This window comes from Saccostrea echinata, unplaced genomic scaffold (genome assembly GCF_033153115.1).
Source record: "Saccostrea echinata isolate AGI-Se365-2 ecotype Australia unplaced genomic scaffold, CSIRO_AGI_Sech_v1 ptg000010l, whole genome shotgun sequence".
Classification (NCBI taxonomy): Eukaryota; Metazoa; Mollusca; class Bivalvia; order Ostreida; family Ostreidae; genus Saccostrea; species Saccostrea echinata.
This window is the reverse complement of record NW_026889759.1, coordinates 13,646,686-13,663,465: the sequence shown is the minus strand read 5'-3', so window position 1 is coordinate 13,663,465 and position 16,780 is coordinate 13,646,686. Positions and strand designations below refer to the sequence as shown.

Below are 16,780 nucleotides of genomic sequence, written 5' to 3'. Positions count from 1 at the left end.
GAGGGATATATTTCTCATTTATCTTCAAAAACTGAAACTGAATTTCAATTTTTACAATTCAAAATTACGAAGAATTTTGATGTATGACAAAATCTGTTTTTCTGAAAAAATTAAAGACTTTTTATTTTACATTGGAAATAGGGGAAAAAATCAAGAAAATTTAATTTCATTGATGTAGATCTTATTAAGACCCACAAAAGATTTCGTCAACTACGAAGATTAAGAAGAAACAATCCCACTAAGTCACTCTAAGTACTTAAAACATGTAATTAGAGTAATAATCTTTTTATACAACAAGATATTGAAAATGAACCCAACTACTGCAAGGTTATATATGGTTAACTACAGAAAATATTTTATGCAAAGAGCAAGGAGTAAAGGGGGGTATGGTGCAATGGGGTGAGAAAATTGGTTTCAGAAACATTTAAAGAGATCATTAAATGCAAAATATTGATGTACCATCCAAACTGATTAAACTTCTTTATGGCAATTTGAGTATACATGGACAATGTATTCCACTCCAAGATCATCTCTGTAATGTTTCTTGTTTAGAATATTAAAAGAAAATTTCTGATTTCCTGTGGCCATGTCTTGATATTGAACATAAACTTTATACAAACGAAAATTTTCCAGAAAATGTATTTTACTAACTTAACAATTCTAATTACCAAGTCTTATTTCTTAATGTCATCTAAACTAGACAAGCTAACAGAAAATCTCAAAACCTGATGAACTGAAATTTTGATTGGCCAGATAGTAAGTACACAGCAGATAAGTTTCCATGGAGATGGCATACTCTGCAGAAGACCATCAAGATTTTTTCCCACCCTGCAAAGCAGCTAGTCCCGAGGAGGAGATTACTCCAACATTCTGGGTGTAGCTTCCAAAGTAAGCTTTGGGGGCACCATGGGAGGGGTTGTTTATTGCATTGTTGAACTGCTTTTTTCCATAGATTGGTTTCTGTTTCTGGGTTGTAGCAGATACTGGCCGTTGTCCTGGTACCTTCAAGATAACAAAATCTGACTTTATTGACAGAAATTAGTTTTACTCTGGAAATACAATGCATATGTGACTACTTTTCTATAAGAAATATGGATTTGAAATCTTAACAATATTTTTCAAAAAAAAGAAAAAAATTATAGGCTAGAGAAAATCAAGCAAAGAGAAAAAAAGTTAAACATTTGCAAAAGAGACTATTTCAGTATATTGGTAACCCTTGCCTCAAGGAAAACTGAAATAAAAATGAAAAATACAGCATCTACATTGTATTCCCTTTTTAATGCTTTTAAGTAAATGTATAGCATCACAGATTTGAAGAGCCAAATTGCTTATTAAATGTAGTGAATTTTAATAAATTACAAATAGTGAATTTATTTTTATTTTTCAATAAACTGTACCTTGCTTGCTTGGTTAGCATTTATTCATGACAGTATTACATGTTGTGAATTTTATTACATAATCCTAATTAAATGTAGTTAATTTACATATAGTAAATTTTATTACATGTATGCAGTAATTTTTACATGGGCACTACTTGGAGTCTACAGGGATCAAGATATGGAAAGTACTTTACACATATTAAATCATCTATTAAATAGAAATTTATATTAAGTATGAAGCATTTATTTTTATTTATCAATGAGCTGTGCCTTGCATGATTGGTTAGCATTTATTCATGACAGTATTACTTGTATATCATACATTTAATTTCTAATGTGGTCCTACTAAAAATGTATAAAATATAGCAGCAAAATATTTATATCCTAGCCATTTCTGCACAATAGCCAATGGTGTAGTCAGGGAAAGCATGAAAATTACAATGTTAAAGTTGGAGGACCAAACTGCAAAATTTTGGGATGCAAAATTTACTTATTATTACAATATAACAGAAAAAAATATATTCCTATTATCTGGTACAAATAACTGATGCCACAGGTGTGATAGCTGAAAGATAAATCATTGTACATTTAAACTACAGGAGTCAGAAGTTTTTATAGTAAAGAGTGAAAAAAATTTTACGATATTTTTTTTTTCACAATAAAAACTTCGGACTCCTGTGATTTTTTGAATAAATTCATAAAACTTGAAGAACCAAATCACAGTGTTGTCAAATGCAAATCTTTCCCCTCTATGATTCCAATAAAATTTGTTCTCTTTTATATATATTCAAACTTCAATACCACGAACATGTCAGGGCTGTCACAAAAGATGGAAATACCTGGGATTTGAGGTATTGAAGTTCAGAATATGAATATTTGTAATGGCCAGGATTGCCATCTCAAAAAAATCCATAAAATTCAACATATCTATGCTCAAGATACAGAAGTAAAACTCTATTCTTCAAGCTACCTAAAATACTGGGCACCAAAAATGACTATATCCAAACCATAATAAACTGAGGAAAAATACTCTCATTGCAATGGATTATGTTTTATATTTGGTACAAAAACTTTGAAATTTGGTACATTTAAAGATTGATTGATTGTATGTTGTTTTATTCGAGAATTTTTCACTCATATAGACGTCACTTTATGCCGGTGAAGGGCTTCAAATATAAACCTTTTACTCGGCACTCAGGGCCTTTGAGCAGTGAAGGTTCGTTATTGTGTCAACGGCCCAACACCTACCATGACACGATGGGCCTCTGTTTTTTTTAAGGTCTCATCCGAAAGACCCGCAACTTTCATTTCAAAGTGCCGATCACTTGTTGAAGGAACAGCTGCTTTCTATTTTTTATCGACTTAGGTCAGTCGCGGCCATGATTCATACACACAACCTTCTGATCATTGAGCGAGCACTCTACCAACTGAGCTACCATGACCATTCCATTTAAAGAAGTCCTAGGGATCAAGCTCATTTAATTTGTCCATAGTTCTGTTAAAAAATCTGGGATGAAACTGTCATTTTATAATTTTTGACTATATCTATATGTATCAAAAATTGATTGATTGATTGTTTATCGCTTTTATTACATTCCCTGCATGATTATTTTACTCATATGAGGGGTCATTATACACTCTTGAAGGGCTTCAAATTTACACCTTTACTCAGATCTATTGAACAGTGAGGGATCTTAATTGTGCCATACTTGTTGTGACAGTTTTTAAGGTCTCATCAGAAAGATCTGTAACTTTCTGTTTCACTTCAAAGTAATAGGACTTGGCAAAGGAACAGTTGCTACCTATTTTTTATTGACTTAAGTTTGTTGTGGACAGGGTTTGAACCCAGAACCTTCTGATCATGGAACGATAGCTCTACTGTATCAGAAAAGGATTTAAAGGATTACTGGTGATGTGGTGAAATAGAATGTTCATTCAAAGATGAAAATAAATGCTTTTAAATGGGAAGTATCTAATTGGCTGGGACTACTAAAATGGTAAAATATCAAATTCATTAGCTACAATTTTTTGTGCAGTGCTTATGATATAAAAATACTGATCAAACAGCTGCAAACTACAACCAACACATATGTGATTAGAAAAACAGCACAAAGCAACAGCCACACTTTCACTTACATCCCCATCTTGATAAGAATCGTAGAATATATCGTGGTACGTGTTACCACCCCCACGGTGATATGGGTCATGGTACGAATCACGATATGCTTGATACGAAGATCGTATGGGCGGAAGTGGTGGATCCATTGCACATTTTATCAACCGACCAATGCCTAACTGTAGAGAAAATCGGCATGTTCATGTTACCTGAATTTTCTTTACTTCTTTTTTTAAACTGCTGTATAGGGTTTTTTTCTTAATTGAGTGCTTTGGGTAAAAATATACTTTCTCTCAATCACATTCCAAATTCAGTTTGTTTGCCTTTTCAACCTTTATCCATAAATTTTAAGAGATCAATTCTCTCTCTAAAAGAAAAGAGGCTCAAAGAACATTTACCCTATACAGTGTTGACCAACAAAAAAAAATTACACATAAAATGGCACCTAAACAGTATTCAGGCCAGAAAAGCACATAAAACAATACATAAGTAGAAATTTTCTTATCAGACTTCTGGTTGATAAAATGAGCCCAATTATTGGATTCACCCAGAAAAAATGTTAGAATCAACACAAAGGAATGTAACGAAACACAAACATGATGAAGAGGTGTATCATGATGCACACACTTCAACAGAGAAATAGAAAAGTTAGAGTGGGTTAATATCTAGCCTGAACACTGCATACATGTGTCAATAAGGAATTATCAGGATGAGAAATCACATCACCAAAAATTGTATTTGTGGTAGGAAAAAAAATATATATATAAACCCTGATGATTCAATCCAATAATCTATTTCCATTAAATTCTGTTTTGTGGTTATATTATATAAAAAATATTTTGCTTTGTTAGTTGGAGGAATAACAAAACAGTCAACAATTTAACTGATTCAAATCCTGATAATTCTGAACAACAAAAAAGAAAATAGAAATTGAAAGTTAATCACAGAACAAATTGATAGCATTTTCTAAGTTCAGAAATCACTGGCAATCAAAGGAGAATCTGTGTATGTGAATTCAATGTCAACATACGTTATTTTTTGCTACCAGACTGAAAGAGAAGGGAGAGATGTTTTATTGCTTGGTATTTAAATCATGGCGTTAACCTGGAAATCAGATAGACTTCCTTGGAAAACCAGTGCAAATTTCCTCAAATTCAAAGCAACACATTTACTGAACCAAAGAGACAGAAGAGTAGGAACTAAATCAGAGGACTAAGTAAGTACAATATCTCATAGAATCTCTCAAGTACATGCCACATTTAACCATTCTGTCACTGCCAAAACTTACCAGTCGAGAGCTGGTCACTGATAATCCTCCTCGATCATCCTTTGTCATGGATGGCTGATTGCCATATTTTGAGGTGGGTCGCGATCCAGCTCTGGTGGCTGCGGGGGCAGATGTTTGTCGGTTCTTTGAAATGGGAGGATAAGGATCCTGCATCTACAAAAGAGAGATCAGTTTATCATGGAAACAATGTCAGCATGCCATTATGCAATAAATCAAAACCTTCGTGAAAAAGTCATTATTTGCTCCAATTTTTTAAAACTGTTATTCTGTTATACTTTTCACATTCTAATGTTTCTGAAGACATAAAACCTAAATTTTCATTCAACTGTTAATTTTTTTTTTTTTGCATTAAAATTGGTCAAGTTCTCTGTACTTAAAAGAAAGACATATCACCCACAGCAAATAAAGATAGAATCTATAATATATTTTAATCTAGTTTTCTAAATTACTTTATATATGTAAGTACTAAGTATTAATGACACATCCTGTCTATTCTAAAGGATCACAACACATGTATTAGGAGTTCACACATATATCACAATATTCTCTATCAAATAAAATTCAGCTTAACACTGTCCTTCTATTTTAATAAAAGATGATAAAATTCTTATTTTTTGATTTGGTCAAAATACAATATCCTGAATGGAAAATAAATTCTGCAAAAAACTTTGAAAACACATTTTTATTAAACTATAGGAGGCAAGAAATATATAAAATGAATTCATAAATACAGATAAGGTTTGTTAACATCTAAAAGGTAAATAGTTTAAATATGTGTTTAAAGTAGTTAAGGCGGACAAGATACAAGTACACAAGACAGGAAGTGTGAGAACTAGCTAACGGCCATGCTAGTCATATATGAGTAAGCTCTGCCTCAAAACCAGCCAATCAGAGAACCCGTCTCACCTGGTTTCTACCCAATAGGAATGGGTTTGTTTGAAGTCTTGGATTTTGTGCCCGAACAAAAATGTCATACAACTGCATCTGTGTCAATACATAGGTAAACTTTACCCCCATGATTGGAATGACTTTTTTTAAAAAGTACCCAATAAATTTTCCCCCTTTCATGATTGGCATAGGAGAAAATAAAATTTTGATTGATGTATATGTATGTTAGTTCTTTAATTGCTTTAGTTCATTTATAAGCAATACTTCATAAAGCATTATTTATGACACAATAAATCCTAATAAACAACATTATATTAATTTTAATACCAGGTATGTTAATTTCTTTATAGGATATAATCCCCAGAAAAGCTAGTTGTTTCTCAATGACATCTTAAATTTTAGATCATGTGACCCACAGAGAACTACTGTCTTTTTTTATTACTATCTAATGTTTATTAATTTAACAAATTTAGCTGGCTAGACAGAATGCATCATTGATTTGTTGTAAGAAATTTTTTTTTACAGAGACACCAGATAAATAAAGGAATAAAGTTTGTATTATCAAATATTATAAGTACAGAGTACCACCCCCTCTGGCAGCTTGTCTTGACTTACTGCGGCAGTACTGGAATGTGAGGCAGGAATCTGATCATACGTCTTCTGTCGGCTCTGTTGCCTTGACCTCATATCCTTTGAGTCAGTGTGTGTTGTCCTTCCAAAAGCTGTAAAGGAGAAAGAAAGTATGTTTCATCTGATGTGTGAAATTTTTACAAAGATTCACCTATGTTATGCAACTCCCATGATCCCACTTTTTCTATGATTATATTGTAACAATATGGAAATTTTTTTAATTATCTTGAAATACTCTCATAATTCAGTAACAACCTTCTTAATTTCATCATCTTATTCACTATCAGTATAAAATCCACAATAAAAGAATCAGTAACTTCTTCATTGTCTATGCACTGAAACCTTCATATACTCAGTCTGACCTGAAGTGAAGGAGGACTGATGGTGGGGTGCTGAGCTGGGATGCACCTCTGCCACAGGCTTGTTGTACTTTGTAGATGAAAACTTTGCAGGCATTGTGTTTTCTTTCTGGAATGGTTCACTGGGAGGAGGATTTTCCTCAGGGCTTGACTCCCTCAATTGCTGTGCACTGCGGATCTCATGTCGCCTTCGCCTTCTCTCCTGTTTCTTCTGAATTATCATCTAAAATCACACAGATATGTTAACATCTAACAGAAAAACTAATGTTCAATTGACTGTGTTTAAATTCTCCCTCCACTTATTAGTACACAATCATTCCCAAGACCTGCTTTTTCCTCCTCTACTCCTTCTTCCATCAGCTTTGACACATTACCTCATATAATTTGTTTCTGTACTCCTCAACTGTCAGCTGAACGTCATCACTCAGTGGTGGAACAACATCATAATTCAGGGAGATCTCCTCGGCAGCATTGTGGAACCTGTGAATGTATGGAATCCTAGAGATTAATACAAACAGCTTCGTTTTCCTGATGATATACATGTAACTGTCCAATGATTTAGACACACAGTTATCATAAGTTTCATTTCCCTTGATGACTTAGTTTGACTACTTCAATAGCCTATAAGATTATCAGGGTTTCAAAACCAACATCCATCTTTTAATATTAATTTACACTCACAAAGATAAACATGTGCTTCATTATTTGAATATCTGGACTTCCTATGGGCATACCTGGAGATATATGGATGTCTTAGGGCCTCATCAGCAGTAATCCTCTTGTCTGGATTAAACAGGAGCAGTCTCTTAAGTAGGTCAATGCCATCTTTAGGGGCATCTGGTAAAAGCTCTTCTAATGATTTCTTAGACCTGTTTCAAAATGCTATTTAATAAGTTCATGATTTGTAATTTAGGATTAAACCAACAGTTTGAGGATGATTTGTGTTAAGTATACAAAAAAAAACAAGATGTGTTTGTGAAACACTATGCCCCCGTATGGCAGCTTATGTCGAAGGTTAAAGTTTCTCAAATGCAAGTCAAAATGCATGCCAAAAGATAAAAAATGTTGATACCCAAAGAAAGATCTTGTCTCGAGGAAAACACCTGTGAAATTTGAAAGACCTAGATACAACTGTTCAAAAGTTATGGTGAAGGTTAAAGTTTTTTTAAATAAAAGTCAAACGTCAAGGTCAAAGTGGTTGGTATCCAAAGGAAGATCTCGTCACAAGGATTACATATGTGAAGTATGAAAGCCTAGCACCAACCATTCAAAAGTTATAGCCAAGGTTAAAGTTTTTCAAAAGTAGGTCAAACTCCTAGGTCAAGGTCAAAGGGTCAAAGTGGTTGGTATCCAAAGGAAGGTCTTGTCACAAGGATTACATATGTGAAGTATGAAAGCCCTAGCTCCAACCATTCAAAAGTTATGGCCAAGGTTAAAGTTTTTCAAAAGTAGGTCAAACTCCTAGGTCAAGGTCAAAAGGGTCAAAGTGGTTGATATCCAGAGGAAGGTCTTGTCACAAGGAATAAACATGTGAAGTTTGAAACCCTAAGCACCAACTGTTCAAAAGTTATGGCCAAGGTTTAAGTTTTTCAAAAGTAGGTCAAAGTCCAAGGTCAAGGTCAAAAGGTCAAAGTGGTTGGTATCCAAAAGAAGGCCTTGTCACAAAGAATACACATGTGAAGTTTGAAACCCCAAGCTCCAACTGTTCAGAAGTTATGGCCAAGGTTAAAGTCTCATAAAATTTTGCAAAAGTGGGTCAAACTCCAAGGTCAAGGTCAAAAGGTCAAATATGATGGTACCCAAAGAAAGGTCTTGTCACAAGGAATACACATGTGAAATATGAAAGTCATAGCTCCAACCAATCAAAAGTTATGGGCAAGGTTAAAGTTGACAACAGACAGACAGACAAACAGACAAACTGACAGACAGGACAAAAACAATATATCCCCGGGATCTTTCGATCCGGGGGCATAAAAATTATATACAAAAGTGCTTGAATAGCATATTGAGAAACACACAACTATCCACTATGTATTGTTTGCATCTAACTTTATTAATTTCTAAATTACCAGAAGCATTGGTGGTGAAATTCAATAATGAACTTACTTAAGTGTAGCTTTTTCTAGTATAGAAGCACCATAAGCTGACTTGATACTGTCAATGTCTGAAAAGTAATATTTGTAAGTTCAAAACATATCATTAAATCACACATACATCTTAATTTCACAGAAAACCTTCAAATTTTGATTATAAAACAAAATATTACTCAACACCATTTCATTTTTTTTCTTCTTTAATTTATAGTGTCTACTCATTTTTCAGAAACTTATTTAGTTTTACATATTGACATAAAACAGTGACACAAATTCCAATACATTCACAATGTAGACTATAAATGATGTCATCAAAACAATTAACAAATTCCTTTACAAATTCATCAAATGTTACACATGTATGGCAATATATGCAATGTATACGCCAATAAAGATACTACTACTATGTAAATCAGCTTCCAACATTGTATATAGATATGGGTCCCTTTCCAAATTATACAGATCTCAAAACCATTTAAGACTTACCAAAAAAGAAATTAGGACAGAAATTTTCATTCTAGATCTGTGTGAATTTTTGGAAATGTCCAAAACAAAAAAAAACTTGGAATAGTCTAATGTATGAGTTTCATTTTGGAGCATACCTTCTTTAGATGGCAAAGGAATTGTACTCATTATTTTCTCAATCTGGTTCAAGGTAGAGGATCCAGGGAAAAGGGGTTTCCCTCCCAACATTTCCCCAAGGATACAACCTAAGGACCACATGTCCACACCCTTTGTGTACCTGAAATCCATATCACTCACAGTTTAATCATGAACAATACAAATAATAGAAGAGTAACAAAAGACCATAATTAATCTCAGTAACAGCAACTGAGACTTTAAGAAGAAAATAATATAGACTACCTTTTATTTTAAAAATTTAATGATTAGCAATAAGTGCTGATCTATTTTGCAGCAAATTTTTTTTTTGTACCTGTGAGAAGCCAGTAGAATTTCTGGGGCACGGTACCACCTAGTGGCCACGTATTCTGTCAGGTTTGGGTCTCCCGTCTCGGCATCTACACCGATCTGAGTCAGGGAGCGAGCAAGTCCAAAATCACAGACTTTAACAACACATTCACTGTCCAGTAAAATATTGGAGGGCTGAAAAATATTTACTCTATATTGAACTTCAAAATCATGAAATCGGTATAAAAACGACCTTCATTATTCATTATATTTTAAATGGCCTTTTCTTCAGAACTTTCACTGAAAATTCAGCAACTACATCTCTTAGATACTGTATTCAATGTTATTTTCCTCACATTATTTTTGCCCTTTCACACCTGGAAATAATATTGCTGTTTTAAAATTTGCCCATACATAGCTGCGTTTAGAAGATTATACTGTCTTCTTTGAAGTCAACCCATTTTAAATTTGCCCACTTGCGGCATGTACGAAAGAGACGAAAATAAAATGAGGCCAAAAATTTCCCTGTATACAGTAATATTTACCAGAAAAATGTATATACAGTTATTGCTGAAATGATTAAGAATACCTTTTGGTCTCTATGTATGACATTGCCAGAATGGAGGTACTTGGTGGCTTTGAACAGCTGATACATAATGTAGCGTTTGTGGACGTCCTTCAGAATGCTCCCTCTTTTTATGACATTGTGAAGATCAGTCTCTATCATCATAAAAATGTGAAGTTTTAATTTCAAAATGCAATTCAAAAGTAAACTTTTTTGTTAAAAAATTGATTTGTATAGATGAAACATTCATAATATCAGGAACAATTTAAAAAAAAAATTACTTATTTTAGCACAACTATAGTTCAGATTCATTTTTATAATGGTGAACCATTTTCCATATCAGATAAAAATAAATAATATATCAAGAAATATTTTACCCATAAATTCAAAGACCAGATAGATATCCCTGTCATTTTCTGCTTTGATCACATTGTGTAATTTTATAATGTTGTTGTGGTCTCCAAATTCTTGAAGAAACATAATCTCTCGGAATGTTCTCTGCAGAAGTACGAAAGGGAAAACATGTATAAAGCATATATAACTACTCAAAGTTACAGTTGGTTCTTGCACATTATAAAAATATATAAGTAAAAGATATGTGGAAGTGAATGAGACAAAAATCTGAGTCTAATTTCTCCTCCTCCCTCTCCTAACAAATCTGTTAACCTTCTGACCCATTAAGAAAGCTACACTTGACCAATGATGAAATGATTATCACTGACAATCAATTGTCTATGGCTATGAGCTTACTAATTTCAGTCATTGATGAGAAATTTCATAATTCAGGGTTGAGGTTTTTTGAAAACTTAGGGGCCATGTGGGCTCCTAACTTTTCAAATTTTACGGGCCCACAATGTGACCCAGGGGCCCACATTATATGTTAATTAAAAATAAAAACAAAAAAGTCTTTATTTTTTTTTAAAACTGATTTCATCAGGTTTTCTCTTTTCTAAAAAATCTTGATACAATAATATGTTCATTTCATTTTGTAGTGTTTAGTAACCAGGGATGGGGTAATTGTAATTAGTAATTGTAACTGAGCGTAATTAATTACATTTTCTAAAGTAATTGGAAGTAATTTGTATTTGAGCCAGTCTTCAATTACAAGTAATTGAATGTATTTAAATACATTTCCAAAAATGTCATGTATTTTCAATTACTTTTCAATTACATTTCAATTACTTTTTTTAAAGTTATAAGTTAAAAAAGGTGTCTTTTCAAAATACACAGTTCAGTATACCTGTGTGGCATGGGCTTGTGTTTGTGCAATAATTAAATGTCTCAGAATGCTTAATTTGTTTTTACAGCATGTCACACTGCCCAGGGAAATAGGTAGAGGTCTAATTTTGTCCAGGTGTGAACCCCTCTACTACCCAAGAACAAAAACACTGAATAAAAGTTCACTATAGTAAAAACCTTATTCAGAACCAAACATGAATTCTTTTCATGTCGTTTGAGTGATTCTGTGTTTGAAAATCTGATGATGATTAAAATGAACTCAAAACTGTAAAAACATTTCAGTACTTAATGCTTTGTGTATCTCAATGCCGTTTATATATGTATTTGTTCTCAAGACTTTTTAAAAATAAAACTTAAGTAACTGAAATGTATTTAATTACATTTGTCAAAGTAATTGAGAGTAATTAATTACATTTGAAAAAATCAATGTAATTGTAATTGCAAGTAATTGAAAAAATTATCAATGTATTTGAAAGTAATTAATTACATTTCAAAGTAATTGACTCCAACCCTGTTAGTAACCATGAAGCATCTATGGTTTAACGGGGCATATTAAATTATATACAACCTGTAATGAAGTTTGATTCTAATCTTTTATTGTGTGCATTTGACATGATAATTCATATTATATCTATATGAATATCTAGTCCTGATGGAGTGTCTCACAGCCATAGCCAATTGTTACAATATTTCTATAAGAACAATCTGAAACATTTGCTCTCGTATCATCAAGATGCTTCAATAATTAAATCGCCATGTTTGATCTAAGTCATGTTCATGTTTGACTAATATGCTTGCACGCAATACAAAATCTAGGTTAGTAGAGCGTTTGTTCAAAAACTGAAAGTACATACAATTGTGATTATGTTCTGGGGAAAAAAAAAAATTGTTCGCCATGTGGGCGACCAGATTTTTTAAATATCTAATCACCCACAGCAAATTTTACTTGCATTTACGAGTGGGCGAGTGGTTATCCACAACCCTGTAATTGATTGTTGCTGAAGAAATTTACAAGATCAGCATAAATTATTACTTTCGTATTAGGGATGTCAATTTTGTCAATAATTCATATTCGAATATTCAATGAAAGTATTCGAATATATTCGAATATTCGATAAAATAAATAAAAGCTGGTATATTTTGAATGCATCATCCTACTCTCATGAAAGGTTTAGTGTAGGTATTCTTATATTTTAAAATAAAATTGTATGAAAACTTTTGTAGGTGTACAATAAGGGATTCCATTTGATACTTGTCAATGTTTGAAATAAATAAGTGATTTAAATGTAGAAAAGTATAATTTTAACAAATGATACATGTGTATTTATAGTAGCTCCAAATAAGGAACCAGTCGTCTTACCTAAGGCAAGATAGTCGTATACTGTTCAGATTTCAATATGTGTAATTAATTACACTTATCAGCCTAATAAGAGATATGATTATAATCTTCGATACAATGTTTTTAAAATATAAACAAACAATTCCATAGACAATTTTCCTAGGTAATTGACTAATTTCCTGATAATGAATATAAAATTCAGGATTATGTACAACCTGAGATAATCAAGTAATTTACTCATTTATTCTAAAATTGAGCCCTTTACAATATTAATTACAGACTAATTGTACTGGATATTTATTTGAATGATCAATTAAATTTGTTTTGATAAGTATACTGTTCACGTCTTGTAGACATTCTAAGAAGGTTTTCGTTTCGTTGTCCTCGATTCTAGATTTGATCGTATTTAACTAATAAAAACTATGAAAGTACGTTTTGTATTATACATAAAGCATTATTGTATAAATCTTAAACACCTTACTCAAAACAAAATAATATAGTAGATCTATATAAGATAAGAAAATAGCAAAAGAAATTGGGCGATCGAAATTGATCGCTAGTAGATTAAACAGGGATAATTCCAGCACTCTTCCAATCAATATTTATTAATCACAGTACTTTTTTTTTATGAAATCTGAAAACACCGAATATTCGAATCTTAAATTCATATTCGAATATCAACTTATCGAATGAATATTCGAATGTTTGAATATTCGTTGACATCCCTATTTCGTATGTAATACCAGCTGTCTTGTTGCTGTATACCTTAAACAATATATGGCTGTGAAATATAGATAAGTAGAAGGAACAGAACAAAAAATAAACACACACACACACAGAGCATTAAAGACCTTATTTAAAATAACCTTACCAATCTTTTATTATTTTGATCACTCTTATTAGGGGTGAAACGATACACCTCCTTCACGGTTCGATACGTATTGTATAATTTTGTCTCGGTTCGGTTATTTTCGATACGATACATTTTGATAGAAGGAAACAAATTCAACGTTGTTTTATGCTTTCTTTTTCTAAATCTAGTAACATATTTTATGAGTTTTATTTGCAAATTGACTCGAAGAAATTGATTAAAATTATTTGACGGTCAAAAATTATTTTACAAGCTATCAGTCATCAAAAATTTACGTTTTTGCTAGCGCTCGAGAGCGCTAGCAACTACGTTAGTCTATATTTCTGAAATACGCATGCCCGACTTCACGGTCGGGGATTCTGGGAAAACTACTGTAGATAGACTGTACGGTAAGAATTTCGTTTTGTCATACAAAAATAGAAATGATCCGAATTTACACTGGCCTTTCCTGTCTGATATGCGCGATATACATTTCGTAGGTTATAGACAGTCAATACCGTATAGATCCGGATTCTGATTTTTTTAAATTTATTGTCTAACCTACACATAAAAGTACAAGAAAAAAATTGGCCATATAATGCCAAGATTCTAGACATCTAGCTTTCCTTACAGTTTTACCACCTTAGTGGATAATTCCGACAAGCTCGGAAAAAAACAACAACAACAACAACAAAAATCTTTTTCAGAGTATGTCGGAAAGACATGGCAATTTAGTGTTTATCATCTGAAAATACATATGATCTGAAGTTTCGTGTTTTGTTGTCTCACCTGCAGGTAAATGAACAAAAAGTAACAGTAACTCGGGTCTTTTAAAACCAAGACTGTTATTTCTAAAGTTGTAATGAATACATAGCTTTTCTAATCTACCTTCATGGATCTTTCCGGCAAGCTCGGAAAACTGCGGCAACCTCGGATGTGTTTTCCGAGCTTGCTGGAAAGGCCCGAAGGTGCTCATTGGTTCTACTGACCTTTTATTTTTCACCTTGAAATTGAAATTACAGTAAAATACAGAATGCTTAAAGCACAGTTAGGAGTTATGCCATTGCCGACGTGAGGCACACTCTTAGATTCACCATTCTGAATTGTGACAACCCCCCCCCCCCCCACACAAACTCAACCCCCAGTGCACCAATCTGCCTTCCTGTTAATAATTAATCGATTAAGCAAATTTAACAAATGGTTCGGATATCTTCTTCTGTATTTTATTATGCTACAGCGCTAGCTCACCAATCTTTTTAAAAGATAAGCTTGTCTATACTTATTTTACTGAGTAATGTGTTTTACCTTATGCCAAACCCGACTGAATAACGATCCCGACCGAAAAATGAACCGAACCGAAAATTAGAGATTTTGCACCGTGTATCAAACCGAGAAAAAATACCGCGGTGAATCGATACCGCGGTGAACCGTTTCACTCCTAACTCTTATATAGATGATTTAAAGAAAGAGTTGGCTGAAGTCTGATCAGTATTTTTTTCAGATGAAGATAAATAGGTGAAAAGCTAATGCATGCTCAGAATATCAGTGAGTGATGAACACATACACAAATTTTGATCAGAAAAACTCATATGAGTTCTTAGGACTGGTGAGTGGTGCATCAAAATCTACCTGTGCATCTGTTTGATTTCTAAAGGCATCAAAAATTTTCTTCACAGCCACAACTTCTCCAGTTCTTCTGTCCACTGCCTTCCAAACAATACCATAGGCCTGGAGAAAAATAAAACAAATATATGTTAAAACACATCTTCACTGAAGAAAGCTGTGAGTGTACATGAGAGCTGATCTAAATGAGTGCCATTCTTGTGCCACCTCAAATACCAGTGCTACTCTTGACTCTTAAAGAGAATTAAGTTCTGGCAATAATTACATCATAGTATTCAAGAACATTGATATTTACTAAATTGTGAATGAAACTTTTGTCAACCCTTTTAATTCTTTAAAAGTTTTTTTTTTTTTAAATTTGGAATGTACTGTGGAATTTATTACCATGTTTGTGGAATTCATGGATCAAATTTACCCACGAATTTACATCTCCATAAACAATAACTTGTCAACAAATCAGTTCATTAAATTTTCTTTAAGACCCTGACAAATCAAATTTATTCCACAGTAATGATATGCAAAAGTTGACATCTTTCTTAAGTACTGTACGTTAAGACTTATAATAAATTGAGAATTTCTATTAATTTAATATCTTAATTCTGTTTTAGAACATAAAATATAAAATAATACACATTAATCTTGAACTGAAACATAGTTTTACTTATGTTTCCGTTTCAAAATAGCGCATCACTAGAATTATTTTATTAGGCCTATATGCCTTAAGTATTCATCAGAGATTTGTTGAAAAAAATCAGACTTACTAAGTAATACTTTTTTGTTAGGGAGCTGATGTTTCCATTCTTTAGAATAATACATATTTAATACAAATATAAACTTCAGTCACTGAAAGATATGTCAATAAGCTCAGTGCTTATTAGTCATGTTAATGATTTGCCAAATTTTACATGATATTGACAATTCGCCAAAATAACACATTTATCATTTTATCGAAAAACGAGATTCAAAATTTAAAAAAATTTAAAAGCATATTTCGATTGTGTTTATCGTTTTCAGATGAAGTCAATAATGACCATCAAGAAATCTATACATGTACTAACACATTCCGAGACGAGACGAAAGCGTACCTCGTTACCAATCTACAAAACCAATTAAAAAGCAATCTCATCAAATATTTTCAAAACTTCTTTAAAGTCACTCACCCCTTTTCCTAACCGTTTCTTGATTTCATACTTTTTGGTAATATGGGGCTCTATTTCAGAACTCATGGCTGTTTTCTCGAAAGTCTATCGTAGTCTACTTGGCCACCATTATCAGACGTAAATCACCTTGAATAATCCATCCGCAGAAAAATATAGAATGCTGTTATGTTTGCAAAACTTTTTAATGATTTTCAGTTTAACCCCATGAAAAATAATTAATTTTATAGGGTATCTTAATTTTGATTCATTTCACTAAACTTAAATAATGAAATAGATAAATAGAGGAATAAATTTATTTGGCGTATGAATTTTGCGAAGAAAGTGCCCGGTTCCCAGTTTTTG

The 16,780-nt window shown here is 32.6% G+C and overlaps 1 protein-coding gene across 2 annotated transcripts; it reads right to left on the bottom strand.

The window, feature by feature from the left end:
• Positions 1–114: 114 nt before the first annotated feature.
• LOC133184448 (extracellular signal-regulated kinase 2-like) lies at positions 115–16,554 on the bottom strand. Of its 2 annotated transcripts, XM_061319531.1 has the most exons (14): positions 16,439–16,554; positions 15,285–15,383; positions 10,605–10,725; positions 10,252–10,382; positions 9,688–9,857; positions 9,356–9,495; positions 8,767–8,824; positions 7,395–7,529; positions 7,035–7,140; positions 6,664–6,883; positions 6,287–6,393; positions 5,690–5,767; positions 4,784–4,936; positions 115–1,002 (listed from the first exon to the last, which is right to left on the bottom strand). In XM_061319531.1, exons 1-14 carry the CDS (start codon positions 16,502–16,504, stop codon positions 811–813), a joined length of 1,776 nt encoding a protein of 591 aa, XP_061175515.1. In that variant the 5' UTR covers positions 16,505–16,554; the 3' UTR covers positions 115–810. The 2 variants fall into 2 exon arrangements, with proteins under 2 accessions (XP_061175515.1, XP_061175516.1); XM_061319532.1 differs by lacking the exon at positions 5,690–5,767 and having other exon boundaries at positions 116–1,002.
• Between the last annotated feature and the right edge of the window lie 226 nt (positions 16,555–16,780).

Excerpts from the sequence above, each read along its gene's own strand:
- LOC133184448 (XM_061319531.1), bottom strand. The coding sequence starts at position 16,504 with ATGAGTTCTGAAATAGAGCCCCATATTACCAAAAAGTATGAAATCAAG. Across the intron at positions 9,858-10,251 it reads TCATACATAGAGACCAAAAG|CCCTCCAATATTTTACTGGA; the intron begins GTATTCTTAATC and ends AATATTTTTCAG. Across the intron at positions 4,937-5,689 it reads TCCTATTGGGTAGAAACCAG|ATGCAGGATCCTTATCCTCC; the intron begins GTGAGACGGGTT and ends TCTCTTTTGTAG.